The 17,026-nt window shown below is 37.7% G+C and overlaps 1 protein-coding gene across 1 annotated transcript in view; it reads left to right on the top strand.

The window, feature by feature from the left end:
• LOC108719603 (probable ATP-dependent RNA helicase DDX60) overlaps positions 1 to 17,026 on the top strand; it is a 66,722-nt gene that overhangs the window by 10,146 nt on the left and 39,550 nt on the right. Inside the window, 9 exon segments of the mRNA XM_041589235.1 lie at positions 3,617 to 3,766; positions 4,285 to 4,440; positions 5,817 to 5,958; positions 9,632 to 9,693; positions 9,695 to 9,785; positions 11,220 to 11,322; positions 13,222 to 13,337; positions 14,427 to 14,596; positions 15,098 to 15,350. Of these exon segments, the coding sequence (XP_041445169.1) occupies positions 3,617 to 3,766; positions 4,285 to 4,440; positions 5,817 to 5,958; positions 9,632 to 9,693; positions 9,695 to 9,785; positions 11,220 to 11,322; positions 13,222 to 13,337; positions 14,427 to 14,596; positions 15,098 to 15,350 (1,243 nt within the window).

The raw sequence follows: 17,026 nt of genomic DNA on the forward strand, positions 1-17,026 counted from the left end.
GGTTTGCAGACAATACACACCATTCAAGAAGGATCCACACTTGTAGATCTTTGAAGAAATATAAAAAATATTTATTTCTACCCCAAGGTCTTTCTCACTTTTGAGAAAGGCATTGAGGTAGGACTGAAAAGTCAGTTATGTGTTTGTAATGAATATTTTTTGTATTTCTTCAAAGACCCGTGAGAGTGGATCCTTCTTTAGTGGTGTGGATTGTCTGCAGACCATGCACCCAGACACATAAATTGTTTTGTTATATATAAACAGTGCTTGTTACCAGCACTCACCTCTCCTTTGTAGCACAAGATAGAATATTGTAGGGATGTGAAAATGTAGACACCCTTACTCTTTGTTGACAGGCATATTCTTAGTGATATTCACGCCTAAGTGGGTCCTTATGGGGGCCTTGTGTTTATGTAATCCCTGCAGTTCTCACAGTGGATGCTAGATGGCACTGTGGCATAACATAAAAGGCTTGAAAACATGAGGTCAGGGCCATTGCTGCTGAACCTTTCCTCTGTTAGGCCACAGAGGTTAGGGGTGGTGGAACACAGTCTGCGTATAGTAAAGTGATAGTTATACCCTTTAATAGATCACTCTAGGAGTGATAGATAGGGTATGTAGTTGAGCAGCTCAAAGCTCCGACGAGGATATTAGAGGGATTAAGATCCCAGGTATTACTGACCCCATAGTAGGGCCTTAGTGTTAGGCTCAGGGAAGTATGTAGTCTTCTGAGTTCCACCTAAGGTAATCCTGAAGATTGGGGAAATACCTTCTGACAAGCTGCCTAGCTCTCTACGTGTACTCTTTACTTTGCAGAGAGTCATTTTATGTTTGATACAGTGAGTATACCTTGTTATATTGATTGATCTATGTGTTACTCTATGTTCCATGCTCCATTGTGAACTCTGGTTTTGGTTAAGCAAAATAAAACTACTGGCGCATTGCACACAGTTACAGTTGCACTACACCCTGCCTCCACCCCACTGCGAAGGCTTACCCCCTGAGAAAAGAGTTTTATTGGTGGTGTTAATCCATACAGAAAGTACTTAAAACAGACTTCCAGAAAGTTTATTATAGCGCTACAATATAATAAAGCAAAATGAAAGCACTCACAGCAAAAGTCACATTAAAGCAAATATAATGCTTTACTTACATCACAGAAAAATTATGCTTAGCACAAATGAATACCTATGCTTGCATAATTTCATGTTGTGTCCATTTACAGGCTTTAAAAAAAAAAGCTAAAATTTTTCCTGCTTTGAAATATAGGATTTATGGCCCCATCTATTTGTCCATAAATTAGTTGCATCAGTTGCTACTAGGCTCCTGGTGTATTAAAATGATTATAATACGAAAATGAGGCAGAACATAGAAAAACAGCAGAGACAGCAACAAACGCCATGATGAAAATCTAAAAATAATGAAAAATAATATCGACCACATGTGCATTTGATTGTATATTGGCATATAATTTGCAAGTAATTCTATCCTTGATGGGAAAAAGTTTTCAAATTATGCAGATGGTTAAAGGAGTCCCCTCTTACATTTGAGAAGAGGCAGAGATATGGTCACTCTGTATAAATATACAACCTCTTTGATGCTTTATTCACCAAGTCAATTATTGTCCTACCGTGTGCGTACTCTACAACCAGTGTTGCTCAAATTCTCTGGTCTGGCCATAGATGCACCGATAATATTGTACAATATTGTGCGATATTCGGTGCGTGTATGGTGGGAGACAAGCCAACCGATATCGGCAGAAGACTTGGATATCAGGCACCTTTGAAGGCACCTGAACATTGGCCATTGTTAGTACTGAATCGTCAGGTACAGGAAGAATTCAATTGTTTTTACCTGTATACCTAGATGATTCAGCTCTACACATGTGTGCTGAAATGAACGATCATTTTTGGAAAGATCTTTTTCGGGCAAAATCAAAATTGTTATGTCTATGGCCAGCTTTCATCTGTCCACTCAGCAAAAAGAAAAAAAGACTTCACGATGAAGTCACCAATAAACTCACTCTTGCATTTCAAAAGCTACCGTCACGGTGAAGTCTTTTTTGCTTTATTTGAGTATTTGCGTTATTCACCAGTAGAGTCTTTCAGTAGACACAAGGGTATCCATTCAGATCAGAAGATAAGAGGTTCTATCCCTGATAGGAAGTTCTGTCCCTAAAGTGATTGTAATGACCGATATGTTAGAGAAGTTCATGAAAGTCTTTTTTAACATGTTTGGAATGTTTTTTTTTAACATGTTTGGAAAATATAAGGTTGAAATATAATCTTAGTAAATCATTCAAGAAATGGCTACCTTTTGGAGTCAGGAATAATGTTGTTGCCTTCTGGATCAGCTAGTAGTTAGCCAGGCTCTACTTTGACACAAAAAGTAATGTCTGAAAAAAATGTTTCTGGGGGCCCTGTAAAAAGCACTTTCGTTATATATTCGGTATTATTTATCATAAATGTTAGTGGCTTGTAGAACTTCTGGGGGCTATTTGAAATTCCACAGTAAGCCAAATTAAATTCATTTTGATGAATAAAACAAGGTAGCAGTTCAAGATACCAATATGGGGCAAATTCACTAAGCGCCGAAGCGCCGAACGCTAGCGTTAATTCGCTAGCGTTTGGCATTTTCGTTACTGCGCAAATTCACTAACGAACGCTGGCGTAGTTTCGCTAGTGTTACTTCGCACCCTTACGCCTAGCGAATTTTCGCTAGCGACGTAACTACGCAAATTCACTAACTTGCGCAGTGTATTGAATGCTACCTTTTACGCTAGACTTCCTTCGCCACCTCAGACCTGGCGAAGCGCAATAGAGTAGATAGGGATTGTTTAAAAAAAAGTCAAAATTTTTTTAAGTCCCAAAAAACGCTGGCGTGTTTTCTACATTATGGGTGATAGGCTGAAAAAGATCTAAAATTTTTTTGGGGCTCCCCTCCTTCCCCCCTACATTTCCTGACTCATGGCAACTTACCTAGACAGTGGGCACATGTGTAGGGCAAAATAAATTTTTATTTGCTGATTTGAAGGTTTTCTAGGCATTTGTAGTGCTGATACGTATTCCTCCATTGAAATATGAATTTCGCGACGTATGCAAATTAGCCTTCGCTAGCGTAACTTCGCTTTACATAGCGAATCAACGCTAGCGCAACTTCACAACCTTACGCTACCCCTGAGCGCAACTTCGGATTTTAGTGAATTTGCAGAGCGCTGGCGAAACTACGCCCGGCGAAGTGCGGCGAAGCGCGGCGAAGTTGCGCCTGGCGAAACTACGAATGTTAGTGAATTTGCCTCCAAGTGAGCAAAGCTTTGAAAATAAGCACCTGACAGTTACTAGTTATTTTGCTAGATATCCTTCCTTTATGCTTTTGCTCTAAGCCAATCCCACCATTATGATCAAAAGCAATAACAGAGTCACTGCAGCCCTCTTACTTATATGACTATATGACTTACTGTATGTTGACTGGGACTTATTATTGCTTTAGATGTTTGTTCAAAGTATTTTTGACCAGTTAACAGATTTAGCTGAGATATAATACTAATAAAAGTACTGCTATCCTGTTAGCTCTACTCTGCAATAATCTAATACTTGCAATGTATTTTGTCTTGCAGATCAAACAAACTATAAAATTTCTTGTTGAGAAAGAGAACGAGACTTTAGACATAAGAAGCATGACCTGCATTCTGTCCTGCTCTGCAGTCCTGACAATTTATGGCCAAAAAAGTAAAAGCACAAAACATCAAATGTTTAAAGCCTCACAGGTACCCTTTTTTATCTGGTTTATTCTGAAAAATACGTTTTTGTATTTTAGCGTTTGAACTCAGTTTGTCACCCCACTCAGGGGCCCCTATTGGGCCTTCTGTGCTCCTCACATAACCTTCTGCCCTCAATATCATATATAGCCAATAGCCCCTAGCATACCTAAATGACAGGAACAATTTTCACCAAGTTTCACAGAGAAAATGGCTCCCATAGACTCCAAAAACAAATCTAATCTGGCATGATCTCTAATTTTTACAGTGTTAGAAATCCCAAAAACTCAAGAATTCATAATAACAAAATAAGTCCAACAGAGAAACATTTTACATTCATTTGTTTTGAGGGTTACATTTCCTTTAACAGAAAACGGAGAAAAAGATTGAATGTGCTACCGATAAAAACACAAGCCTAGGCACGAAATAACCAGAAAGAAATGTATGCCTATATTTCCCTAGTATCATGGGTCCCAACTGCTAAAACATGGAGTATAATAAAATATTCCCCTTTTCTTTTTCTGAAGGATAACAGTGACCTGACATTGGAAGAAGTGGCTGACCTATGCAGAATGTACTGTCTGAGTGTGGCCATATCACAGGTTTTGCCTCTTTCCCAGAGAATGAAATCTAGGAATATCAGTGCAGATTGGAACACCCCTGTATTAGCATGTTTAGATTTGGTAAGTTTTTATTATGAGTTGTGTATCTATGGTAATTGCTTTTTTCCAGTCTGAATATTTATTACTGATGTAAGCAATGGCAGTATGAATTTTTTTCATAAAATACATTTGTTTGAGGTTATTGTAATTGTGAATTACAGAGTAAGAGGTTTTCACTCCTAGTACATAGACAGGACAGTAGCAGTAATAGTGTAACATATTACACTAAAGAGCAATGCAAACAGAACTTTATTTGGGAGAAAACAAATGTAATGAAAAAACACATAAATTAGATGTGAGTGACAATGCCACAAGAAAGGTTGAAAAGGAAATAGAATGTAAACAGAATTTTATTGGATATTCTTAACATGTGACCTGTATTGCATTCTACTTTGTAAGTCTGTACAGGTATAGCATCCCTTATCCAGAAAGCTCCGAATTATAGGACGGTCATCTCCCATAGACTCCATTTTAAACACATAATTCAAATTTGTAAAACTTATTTCTTTTTTCTCTGTAATAGTAAAACAGTACTTTTTTTCTTGATCCCAACTAACGGAATGGAAAGATCCCTTATCCAGAAAACCCGTGGTCATGAGCAATCTGGATAACAGGTCCCATACCTGTAATTTCATTGCATATTCCTAACCTGTGAGCTGTATTGTGTATTAAGCTTGTTTCAGGGTTTGGGGCAGATGCCTATGGTTAGTCTGAAACACATCAAACATTTCCCTAGCCTTTTATTGACGTGAGCCTCTTTATATTTTAAACATTTTATATTAAAGGCTATGCTTTATACAATACGAATTTTAACTTTCAGTTAACTCTTAGTATAATGTAGATAGTGGTAATCTGAGACAATTTGCAATTGATTTTCATTTTTTATTATTTGTGGTTTTTGAGTGATTTAGCTTTTTATTCAGCATCTCTCCAGTTTTCAGTTTCAGCAATCTGGTTGCTAAGGTCCAAATTAATTTAGCAACCATGCACTGATTTGAATAAAAGACTGGTATAGGAAAAGTAATGAACATGAATAAAAAATTTAAAATAAAATTTAGCAATTATAATAAGTTTGTAGACTTATAAAGCGTTTGATTTTTAGAAAAAGTCAGAAGAAAATGCCAATAATTAAAAAAAAACTATAGAAAATAAATAATGAAGACCAATTGAAAAGTAGCTTAGAAGTGACCTTCTATAACATACTGAAAAGTTAACTTAAAGGAGAACTAGGTCATTAGTATAAATGCTTGAGGCTACCTGCAAGGGAAAAATAGTAAATTCCTCAAGGTACAGCAGGAGACAAAATATGACTGAATAGCAGATGTAATACATATTACAGTTTGAACCAATACACATATTTAATTTTTTAATACTTATATTTTTATTGTATTTTTAAGCGAAATATATGTGAGCACATTATTCTGAAGACGTTTTCCAACACCTCAGACTGGAATATAAATTGGACACACATCCCTGACTTGAGTGATGGTTTGCTGTTAAAAAACATTGCATATTTCTATGAAAAAGAGAAAAGTAAAGGTATGACAATGTTACCCTCCATCGTCTATAAAGTTGTATACAGTGTTGGACTGGGACACCATAAAACCTTAGACCAGGGGCCCACTCTCAGTACTAATATTCTTCATCTCCTCAATCAACCTCTATTCTCCTAGTTTGTTTTCTTTACATACTATAATCTATTATTCCATCTATTTAGCCTCTTTGTTCTCATATAATAGGGAATGGCCATGAAATAGGCCAAAAGTTTAGCAGCATGAGGGCCCACTGACACTTTGGCCTACCGGGAGTTTTCCTGGTATCCCGGTGGGCCAGGCTGACACTGGTTGTATAAAGCTCCAGAAGAGTAGACCCCGGGTGGCTTGGACAGCATTATCTGCCTCATTGCTCCCCTCTCTTATCAGGTGTGAACTTTCTCAGTACCTGAGGCTGATTTTGAGCAGAACATTCAATTATGTGATAAGTCATATGTGTGCTATTCCCTGCTTATTGTGCAGCATTCATACTTCCACAAAACCTATTTTTAAATTGTCCAGAACCTACTTTTGGCAGTAGATTTTGTCACAATTTGCTGAGTTAAAGAAATAGTTCATCTTTGTGATAAAATTAAATATGGTATAGAATGGCCAATTCTTAGCATCTTTTCAAATGGACTTTTTTGTATTTAGATTATTTAGCCTCCTTTTCTTCCTCATTCCAGCTTTAAAATGGGGGTCACTGGCAGCCAAAAATCTATCTCTCTGTCAGGCTACAATTTTGTTATTACATTTCTTAGTCAGGCCCTTTTCAACTGGCAGAGATGGAAATTTTGGTTTGGAGAGGCTAAAGTTTCTCACGGTTTGTTTTGTAACACATTATAGGGTCATTTTTTTTACAGAATTTCAGGCAATTCACTTGGCAGAAATGGTCCCTGCTATTTGTCTATAATGCCCTCTAATGTACTTGCAAAGAGTAATTATGTCCCCTCACAAACACCTTTTTTTTCAATGAAAACAACTCCAGCCGTGACAGTCTATCCTATTAGTTTAACTACTCCATCCCTTTACCCAGTGTAGTTGCACGTCTCTGCACTCGTGTTATCTACAAAGACCCCTAGATCCTTCTCATTTAAGGAAACTCCCAACACATTGCCATTTAGTGTATAACTTGCATTTATATTATTTTTCCCAAAGTGCATAACCTGCATTTATCAACATTGAAACTCATTTTCCAGTTTGCTGCCCAGTTTTCCAATTTAGACAAATCACTCTGCAAAGTGGCAGCATCCTGCATGGAACCTATAGTTCTGCACAATTTAGTATCATCATAGAAACAGTACTTTAAATGCCCACCTCCAGCTCATTAATAAACAAGTTAAAGGAACAGTTCAGTATAAAAATAAAAACTGTGCAAAATAAAAAATGTTTCTAATTTAGTTAGTTAGGCAAAAATGTAATGTATAAAGGCTGGAGTGAGAGGATGTTTAACATAACAGCCAGAACACTACTTCCTGCTTTTCATATCTCTAACTCTGAGTTTGTCAGCGACTTTAAGGGGGGGACGACATGGGACATAACTGTTCAGTGAGTTTGCAATTGATCCTCAGCATTCAGCTCAGATTCAAAAGCAAACAATTATGACCCATGTTCCCCCTTCCCCTCAAGTCACTGATTTGTTACTGCCTGGTAACCAATCAGTGGAAACCAAGAGAGCTTCAAAGCAGGTAGTTGGTTTCTGGCTATTATGTTACACATCCAGTCACTCCAGCCTTTCTACATTACATTTTTGGCTAACTAACTATATTGAAAACTTTTTTCTTTTGCACAGCAAATCTATCTATTTACCCAGTTTTTATACTGAACAATTTCTTTAAAGTGGACCTGTCATCAAAAAAAAAAATGTATAATAAAAGTCCTTTTCAAATTAAACATGAAATCCAAATTTTATTTTCTATTAAAGCATTCATAGCTGTTGTAAAGTCATTTAAAAATCTCAGCTGTCAATCAAATATTGCCTGCCCCTCCTCTAAGCCTTAGGCATAGAGGCGGGGCAGGCAGTTACTTTCACTTTCCATTCAGCACTTCCTAGAAATTGCTTTCCCCACATTCCCCCGTTCTCTTCACCATTTAATTGTGTAACCAGGGCATGGGGATGGACATCACGTCCAACATTCTGGTGCACAAACAAGATTCTGAGATGATACAAGGCTTGCCTTAATAACAGTGTCCACAAAATGACTCCTGCCTGCTTGCTATAATCAGGAAATCCCAGACTGAAGGAAACAAAATTCAGATAATATAGTGTAATTACATTTCATTTTCCTTGACCAACTTGATAAAATAGGATTAGGAATTTTTTTTTTGGGTTATGGGTCCCCTTTAAAAAGCAAAGACCAAGACAGACCCCTGCAGCACTCCACTAACATCACTGATCCAATTAGAAAATGTTCCATTTACTGCCCTCGCCCTCCTGTTGCTGGTCCCGCCTCCCTGCATAATGTGAGTTACCTCAGACTCCAAGGGCTGCAAATGGAACCCCTCTCTTCTGGAAAGTTGCCAACTTTTTTGTCTGGTTGATTTGCAGAGGCCTCCCCAAGGCTTCTTTAAAATCTGCCTATGCCTTCTCATATCCATCGCCCCGATAAATCTCCTCCTCTGCAGGCAACTAATCTCCTCCGTATGCTTCCCCACTGACAATAATGCAAATCACCAGCAGGAAAACATATGCAGTGCTTTGTTTTTCTGAAGTTGCTTTGTGTTTGTGACACCTACAATTGTCTTTGACAGAAACTGCTGATGTTGTGTGTTGTATTTCCATGTGGGAATTTTGCTAAGTAATAATTGACTTTATATTCAGGTGCTCTTTAAGGGCAAAGACACACACTGCTATTTCAGAAGATTAGTCGCCCAGCAACAAATCTCTTCTTCTTCGGGCGACTAATCTCCATGAACTGCCTTCCCGCCAGCTAGAAAGTAAATTGCCGGGGGGGTGGCACTCAAACCGCTTTGTTTCCTGAAGTTGCCCAAAGTTGCCTCATGATCCGATTACCATCCCGCCGGCGATTTACCTTAAAAAGTAAATCACCGGCGGGAAGACAGTTCAGGGAGATTAGTCACCCGAAGAAGAAGCGATTTGTCAATTGGCGACTAATCTCCCGAAATAGCAGTGTGCCTCTGCCCTAAGACCTAGGTGGGTTGACATCTTATTAGAATAATTAGAAAGAATGGTGCAGAGGGCCAAAAACATTATATATGCACTGCCAAAAAATATATAATAATATAGTAACAAGGGTTATATAAATAAAAGGAAGAACTCACAATTCACCCCAGTCCAGGTGCACATGAATATACTGCAAAGCTCAGATTCTTAAAAAAAATGTATACTGGATTAGTAAAAGTAAGAAAACATCTATTTGGACATTAAGGATAAGGGCATTTCTTGCCTGCTGAGGCACGTACTCATAGGCTCATAGGCTTTGACAGAAACTGCTAATGTTGGGTGTTGTATTTCCATGTTTTGTTAAGCAATCATTTACATTATATTCAGATGCTCTTTAGGACCTGGGTGGGTTGAAGTCTTGTTAATAAGAATATATCTATAACTTCCTGTCTTAAGAAATATTAAATAAAAAATGAAATATCAATTGCAATTATTGCAATAATTATTATTAGAAATTCACTTTCATGCTTTATATCCATTTAATATTTACTTCAAGGCTTCAAGTGGATATTTGGGAAGACAATAGAAGATAAGTATTCATTTCTCTGGAACTCCATTTTTGAAAGTAAATCCACATGGTGAACAAATACAATCCTATGATATCAGGACAACATCACGTTCTTTCCTTCCAAAGGCTTCCTCCATAATAGGTAATTAAAGCAAATAATTGTCTTCAGCAGATATTTGAGTTTTATTCCCACAACACAAATAAATTATTTTTTCAAATTAAATTCACCAATGTTGCCCAGCTTTATAAATATAAACAAGTACATGGCAACTATGGTTTATAGATGAGCCCCACTGTTGGCATAGGAATAACAACAAATGCTAGACTGAAGAGATTTAAGGCCTCGTTTACTGACGTTGGGGCAGTTGGGGACCTGAAAGTGAACACAAGTAATAAGAGTGGAAGGCATGTAGGGGTCCCCTCTCGCACACACACACCCCTCCCCACACCCATCCTCAGAATTTAGACACACTTGCGTTTGGAGCATTAATATATGAGGCCCTTAAAAAGTGTGTAAATTTTAGAGGGTATACATTCTTATGTAGTATAGCACAGCAGCCATCAGTCAAGTCAAGGGGCTCCAGCTGTTAGAATTGTATGGGGTCTCAATGGCAAAATATGGCATTCTAACTGCCTGCTGTGAAGAAAGTGATATATTAGCTCCCTATCACAAATATACATAAAAGGATAGTTAATTGTCCTCAGTAAGTTATAATATTCTCTCATAAATTGCATTTTATTCCTTTAGAAACATTTTCAATCAAATTTATTTAATTTAAAGCTCTCCTAGATAATTTATGCGGGGGTCTGCTGTTTGTAAAATGTTACTGCTGTTGCAAACCTTGATAATAGCCATTTGACTCACAGTATCATGTCATGGGCTTCAATAGAATAGCACCATGGTCTGTTAGTGTGTTAAGATTTATGCTGGAGCCTATATTTAAATAAAAAAAATGTATAATACACCTCTAAGGCACCTGCAACACTAGAGTATTTTTGAAAAATTTCAGTTCTGGTACATACAAGTCAACTTGACACACCAGGGCTCATTTACAAACACAAATGCCATGTGCAAAGTATTTTTTTGGATGCAATTTGCTATGTTTTTTTTAACCTGTAATGCAGCTATTTCCCCAATATTCTGCCATCATTCAAATAAATCAGATGCAATTGTGCTCAAAATGGTCAAGGAAGAGTTTGAGTCATTTCCAGAGCTTGCTGTTAAAACGACAACTCCCTAACCCAAAAAGGCCGATGTGATGCCTTAAAAAGCATATGTGCTTTCTGGCTAGAAAGGCTTCTAAACTATTTTTAATCCCAGCAATGAATCCTTCATTACTACTCAGCAGGGAATTCTATAACCCGACTGTCCACATGGAAGGTTCAATGCACAAATATTGGCACAGAGCTTGTATATATCTATATTTGTTGGTTATATTCCCTTTAAGGCACTCTTTTCAATGCATAGGGTAATTTTGGGGATAAACATGTCTTTTATCGGATTTGCATGAGCAGACTGCAAGAAAATACATTTCAACTTTTAATTCCATTCAACATTTTCCCCTGTTTTAATAAGTGAGAGATGAGAACATGCCAACTATAGGTCTTCTACGAGCAAACTCTGACATTGTTGAAGAATATGTTGGGGACCTTCTGGATGAATTACCATTTTTAAGCAGGTATTTGAATCTCTCTGGAAATACAAACTGAGTGTTTAAGTTCATGTTAGAATTTAGCACTGTATTTATTAAGCATCAGTAGAAACTTCTATACTAAACACTCACCAGTTTCCATTGGAGTAGGAACTGATTATTTATTCAGTGAAACCTCAATTTTACGTTCCTTTAGAAGTTTACTTAGTTTTCCCTCATTTTACATTATTTTTGTGGTCCCACCAATACAGAATGCATAATGCATTTCCCTGATGTTACTTTTTCCCTGATTTTACACAATTTTTTTCTGGTCCCCTGAAAAACATAAAATGGGGATTCTGTTGTATAAGAGTTCTACTTTATATGGATGTAGGAGAATGTGAAAAAAAAACTTTGAACTGGAAATGTAAACACATTCATAAAGTTTATTCGTCATATTTTCATAGAAAAATATGTAAGGGGTCAGTTATAAGTGCTGTTGTGTTTGCACAGGTTTTACTGCAGTAAGTTGTGCAAAAATCCCATTAGTTAAAGATATTTTGCACTTTCATATAGTTGCAAAGGGGGGGGGTCAGTCCTTCCCTCCTCCTGTTTCAAATTGAGTGCAGCATACCTCCCAATTCTCCAGTTTTTCATGGGACAGTCCCACATAAAAACCCCCAGAAATGTGGTCAAACTTTCCATAACCTGCCAAATTTTGTAAAATGGATTTGGAATTTAAGGGGTGTGGCCACAAAATTGGCATGGTCAAAGATTTTCACCACGTTATATGCACCAGATGTTTTTGCCCCCTCTTTCCTTTTTTTCAAATGTTAGGAGGTTTGGTACAGTTGTGCCAGTTGACACAGGGGGGACTTAAAGGAGAACTAAACCCATAAAGGAGAAGGAAAGCTACTGAGGCAGTTTATTGCCAGTAGATTAGCCACAGTAGTGCAAGCTATAATGATATATTTATTTTGCAGAATGCTTTACCATACTTGAGTAAACAGTGTTTTGTGTTTGTTTAGGATAGCAACTGTCATATTGGCTTGGTGTGACATCACTTCCTGCCTGAGTTTCTCCCAGCTTGCTCATAGCTCTGGGCTCAGATTACAGCAGGGAGGGGGAGAGGAGCAAACTGAGCATGCTCAAGGCCCTGCCCTGGAGGTTTAAGCTGAAAGAAGGCAGTCTGATACGGAAGCCAATGTGTACACAATAGAAGGAAAGAAATGTGGTGTTTATATAGACCTTTCTAATAAAGCTTATTAATTTTAGCCTTTCCTTCACCTTTCCTTCTTTAATAATAAAACCCCCTACCCCCCCAACCATACATAGATCCCCCCCCCTGTTCCCTCCCAGGCTAGGTGTTACCTTTGGTAATTAACCCTAACTGTTAACTTACCCCTCATTGCAGATTCAGTACAGCAGAGTTCCGGCTCTTCTGTAATCTTTGGTTCTTCTTCTGGAGCTTCAGCAATTTCGGTCACTTTCGGAACATGCGCAGTTGTCAAAAACCAGAAGACTGCTCCAACTGCGCATGCGCCGATACGGCGTTTACTTCACGAAGAAGACCAAAGAGAAGAAAATGGCAACTGTGAACTCTGCTGTGCTGAATCTGCAACGAGGGGTAATTAAACAGTTAGGGTTACTTAGGCTGGGGGGAGCAGGGAGGGTGGTCTATGTAGGGTATAGAGTTAGGGGTTTTTATTATTAAGGGGTTGGTTCTCCTTTAAGATCTACCGAACCCTTGAACCATGCAGTAGCTCCAACGTTTCCAGAGTGGCCTCCTTTAATTGCTGCAGCACAGCTGTGGCAAAAGAATAGGGTGCAAATGATACTCACACAACGAAGGACGGAAAAGTGGGCAATCGAATAAAATATGAAATCAGCATATATATGTCATAGTGCTCCACTTGCACTGATGATGTTTAATTTTATGTTTTTTAGTACTGAACAAAGAGAAACCCCAGTACCCAGAGGGAAATATTTTGATGAACTTACACATTGGCATTCTAGACGTCCGCTAAGTGATGACTATGACAGAACGAAGGGAGGTGATGAAGGTACAGACACTTTTATCAAAGAGTCTGGGGTGGGAGTGTAGGTGTAGGGAAGACTGTAGAGCCAGACCAGATGGGAGGCTGCACCATGCTAGGACAAATTATGAGATCAGTACCAGGTTCACCTCATATGTGAGAAGTAGCTGTACTAGTCAGTAGGGGCAGCCTGTGGCCCTGACAAGGAGTTAGTGTTTGTGGTAGGACCCCAGGCGAATGTGTGCAAGATAGGGATCGGATCATTCAGGATTAGGTTAGTGGGAAGCTACGAGCTGTAGTGAGAGAGCTCAGCAGAAGCTTGTAACACTGTATGCTGAACTCGGCAGAGAAGTAAGGGGAAAGCTTTATGGGAAACAAAGCCCAACAATAACATTTTGAAACTAAAAGTTATTTAAAGAGAGTGCTTACTGAGTCCTTAGGTCTAGCGATGTCACAGCTGGCTCTTGCAGGAAGAGGCATGGCATGGCAAGATTTTCCTCATCTGCGATACTTTTATTACTGTGTAAATAAGGAATGTAGGAGATAGGGCATGTCCAGTAGCATCAGATGATTGCACTGCCATGGCTTTTGCTGAAAGAAACACTACAATCTCTACAATAATGTTGGGAGTGAAAGGTCAGCCACCTTTTCTAGTGGGACACACAAGCCCCCTAGACCAAAAAGAAAGTTTGAAAGGAGCTATTAAATGATCCTTAGTGTCAATAGAGACAAACTGGAAACTTAAAGGTGATCCACCCCTTTTATTAAAACAATAAACAAAGAGTATGTTCAACAAAGTTCCTTGTACTACTATAACCCCAGTTACCCCTTCTAAAATAGATGTCCTCATCTAAAAGAATAAATAATAAACAATATAAAAAAGATGAAGGTTACTTTTTTCCATTTTGAGTGATTAGCTATTGAAAATCACAAGAACAATATGACCAAATTGACGTGGGTGCACAAACACAATATAGTTTCATCTGCCAAACTAATTTTTGTATAAATCTGAGCTGGAGTTTCAAGTACTGAAGAAAGTACAGAGGCCCATGATGAGCATAAAATAAACCTATCCCAGTATAAAAGTGGATAAATATTGTTTTTGACTTCCAACAGCACTGAAAGATGAACGCGCTCTCAGAGCTTATCAAAAGCTACAGACCTTTCAGCGTTTTAGTGGGCAATCTTTAGTCTCCTCATCATCCAAGACAATTGTACTACAGAACAAAGAATCTGAGAAAAAGGGGGAGAAAGAAAAGGTTGTTGTGAAGAAAAAGGAATCACAGGTAAGGACTTATTAGTGAGTGGTTATCTGAGGTGTCTGATCTCCTTCCTGAGCAGAGCAACATCAGAACAGGTCTCTGGTTTCATTGTGAAATATCTCACAGATTATACCTTCAAGTACAGTTAATGGAACTGGCCACCAGGTTGGTTGTTAAAAACAATGATTATATTAGCTAAATAACTTATTGAAAAGCTAAATCACTTTGTAAATTGCAAACGTGCTTAGAAAAGCCCCTGGGCTTTTAACATCAATATTTTTACTCTGGGTCCTCTATGCAGAACAAATACCACTATCTCCACACACACAACAATTCAATCTAACTGTAGAATACTTGTAAACCATCTCCCAGAGCAACTCCAGGTCCCTTAACTACTGATTTAGGATATCTATACACCTAGTAGTACTCAGTATGTAAGATGAGGTATGCAAATACCTAAAAAAGTTTTTGTGTATAATACCATTTTGTATTTTCTTTCCTTTGCCCTCAATTTTGTGCCCATAGAAGTCCAAAAAAGATCAAATCATAGAAGAAAATCAGAAAAGAATGAATGCCAAAGAAGAAATTAAGGAAGTTGAACAGTGGAAATCTATGGCTTCTTCCATTGAAAAAGAAATGGGAGCAAATTTTTTTCCTGGCTTAAAAAAACTGGAATATTTCATCATAAGTACCCAAACCAGCTCAGTGAAGCTTCTTGCAGAACGATTGGGATTAAGAATTTCTCTTGAGGTCTGGGTTGAGCACTGCAGCATGCACAGTATGTATTACTTTTTCCTAGTGTATTATAACATTAAGGGGCAGATTTATTAAGGATCGAATTGTGTTTTCCATGAGTTTTTGAGTTTTTAAGGTGCTGTTTCAGTCAAAAATAGTTTTTTAAAAAAAACTTGAATTTTTTGGGTTTTTGTAAAAAAAAAAAAAAAAATAGAATTTGTCAAGATTTATTATACCCCGACCCTGGAAATATCTTGAATCCAAAAATTCTAATCTAATACCTGTCTAGGTCATGTAGGTCAATGGCAGAGGTCCCTTGAACCATATGAAAATGTATGTAGCCTTCAAGTTTTTATCGGAGGGTTTTGCTCGAAAACTTGAATCATTTGAGCAATTTGAGGTTTTTATTGCGGAAAATTTGATTCATTCGGATTATTAAACCCAAACTTGCTGATTCGTGTTTTTTTCCATTCGAGTTTTTTCTTAAATAAGAAACCATTCGAGTTGTGAGCTCATTTGAGTTCATTCAAAGTTTTAAAAAGCTCACATAACTCTAATACTCGATAAATAACCCCCTAACAGTGACAAATCATAATAATAATTTTAGGGGGTTATTTATCAAGGGTTTTGAGTTATGTGAGCTTTTTAAAACCTCAACCTCGAATGAACTCACAACTAGAATGGTTTCTGATTTAAGAAAAAACTTGAATAGAAAAAACACGAATCAGAGAGTACGGGGTTAAAATCTCAAATCGCTCGAATAATTCAAGTTTTCAAGCAAAACCTCATGAAGGCTAGAAACATCTTCAAATGGTTGAAGGGATCTCTGCCATTGACTGCTACATGACTTAGACAGGTTTTAGATGGTGTATTTTTCGGATTCGAGCTATTTTCAGGATCGGGGTATAATAAATCTCAAAAATTCACGTTTTTTTACAAAAACCCCAAAAACTGAAATTGTTTTTTAAAACCCCGAAAAAATTAATTTTGACTGAAAAATCAACTTGAAAACTCAAATTTTTTGTGGAAAACACAACTCAACCTTTAATTAAATGTGCTCCTCAGCATCAGAAATTGTGGAGAGTAATATTGTATAAACAACTGTGTGTGTAAAGACGGTTTAATATGTGTAATATGTAATGTTAAATAAAACAAAAGAGATAGTTCCACTTTCTCCCAGTGTACAAAACCAGATAAGTCTGTATCTCCCCAATTTAAAGGGGTTGTTCCACTTTGAGTTAAAGGGGTGGTTCACCATTCAGTTAACTTTAAGGGGCACATTTACGAAGAGTCGAATATCGAGGGATAATTAACCCTCGATATTCGACCGTCGAAGTAAAATCCTTCTACTTCGAAGTCGAAGGATTTTCCGCAAATACTTTGACTACGATTGCATTCCTGCGATTGATCGATCGAAGTAAAAATAGTTAGATCGAACGATTTTTATTCGATAAAAAAAACCGTCCCCATAGGCTGCAATGCAATTCGGTAGGTTTTAGTTGGCGAAGTAGGTAGTCGAAGTTTTTTTTAAAGATACAGTACTTCGACTATCGAATAGTCGAACGATTTTTAGTTCGAATCGTTCGATTTGAAATCGTAGTCGAAGGTCGAAGTAGCCAATTTGATGGTCGAAGTAGCCAAAAAATACTACGAAATGCTACGTTTTTTCCATTCGAATCCTTCACTCAAGCTTAGTAAATGTGCCCCTTAGTATGTTAC

The sequence above is a fragment of the Xenopus laevis genome, chromosome 1L (assembly GCF_017654675.1).
Source record: "Xenopus laevis strain J_2021 chromosome 1L, Xenopus_laevis_v10.1, whole genome shotgun sequence".
NCBI classification, from domain to species: Eukaryota; Metazoa; Chordata; class Amphibia; order Anura; family Pipidae; genus Xenopus; species Xenopus laevis.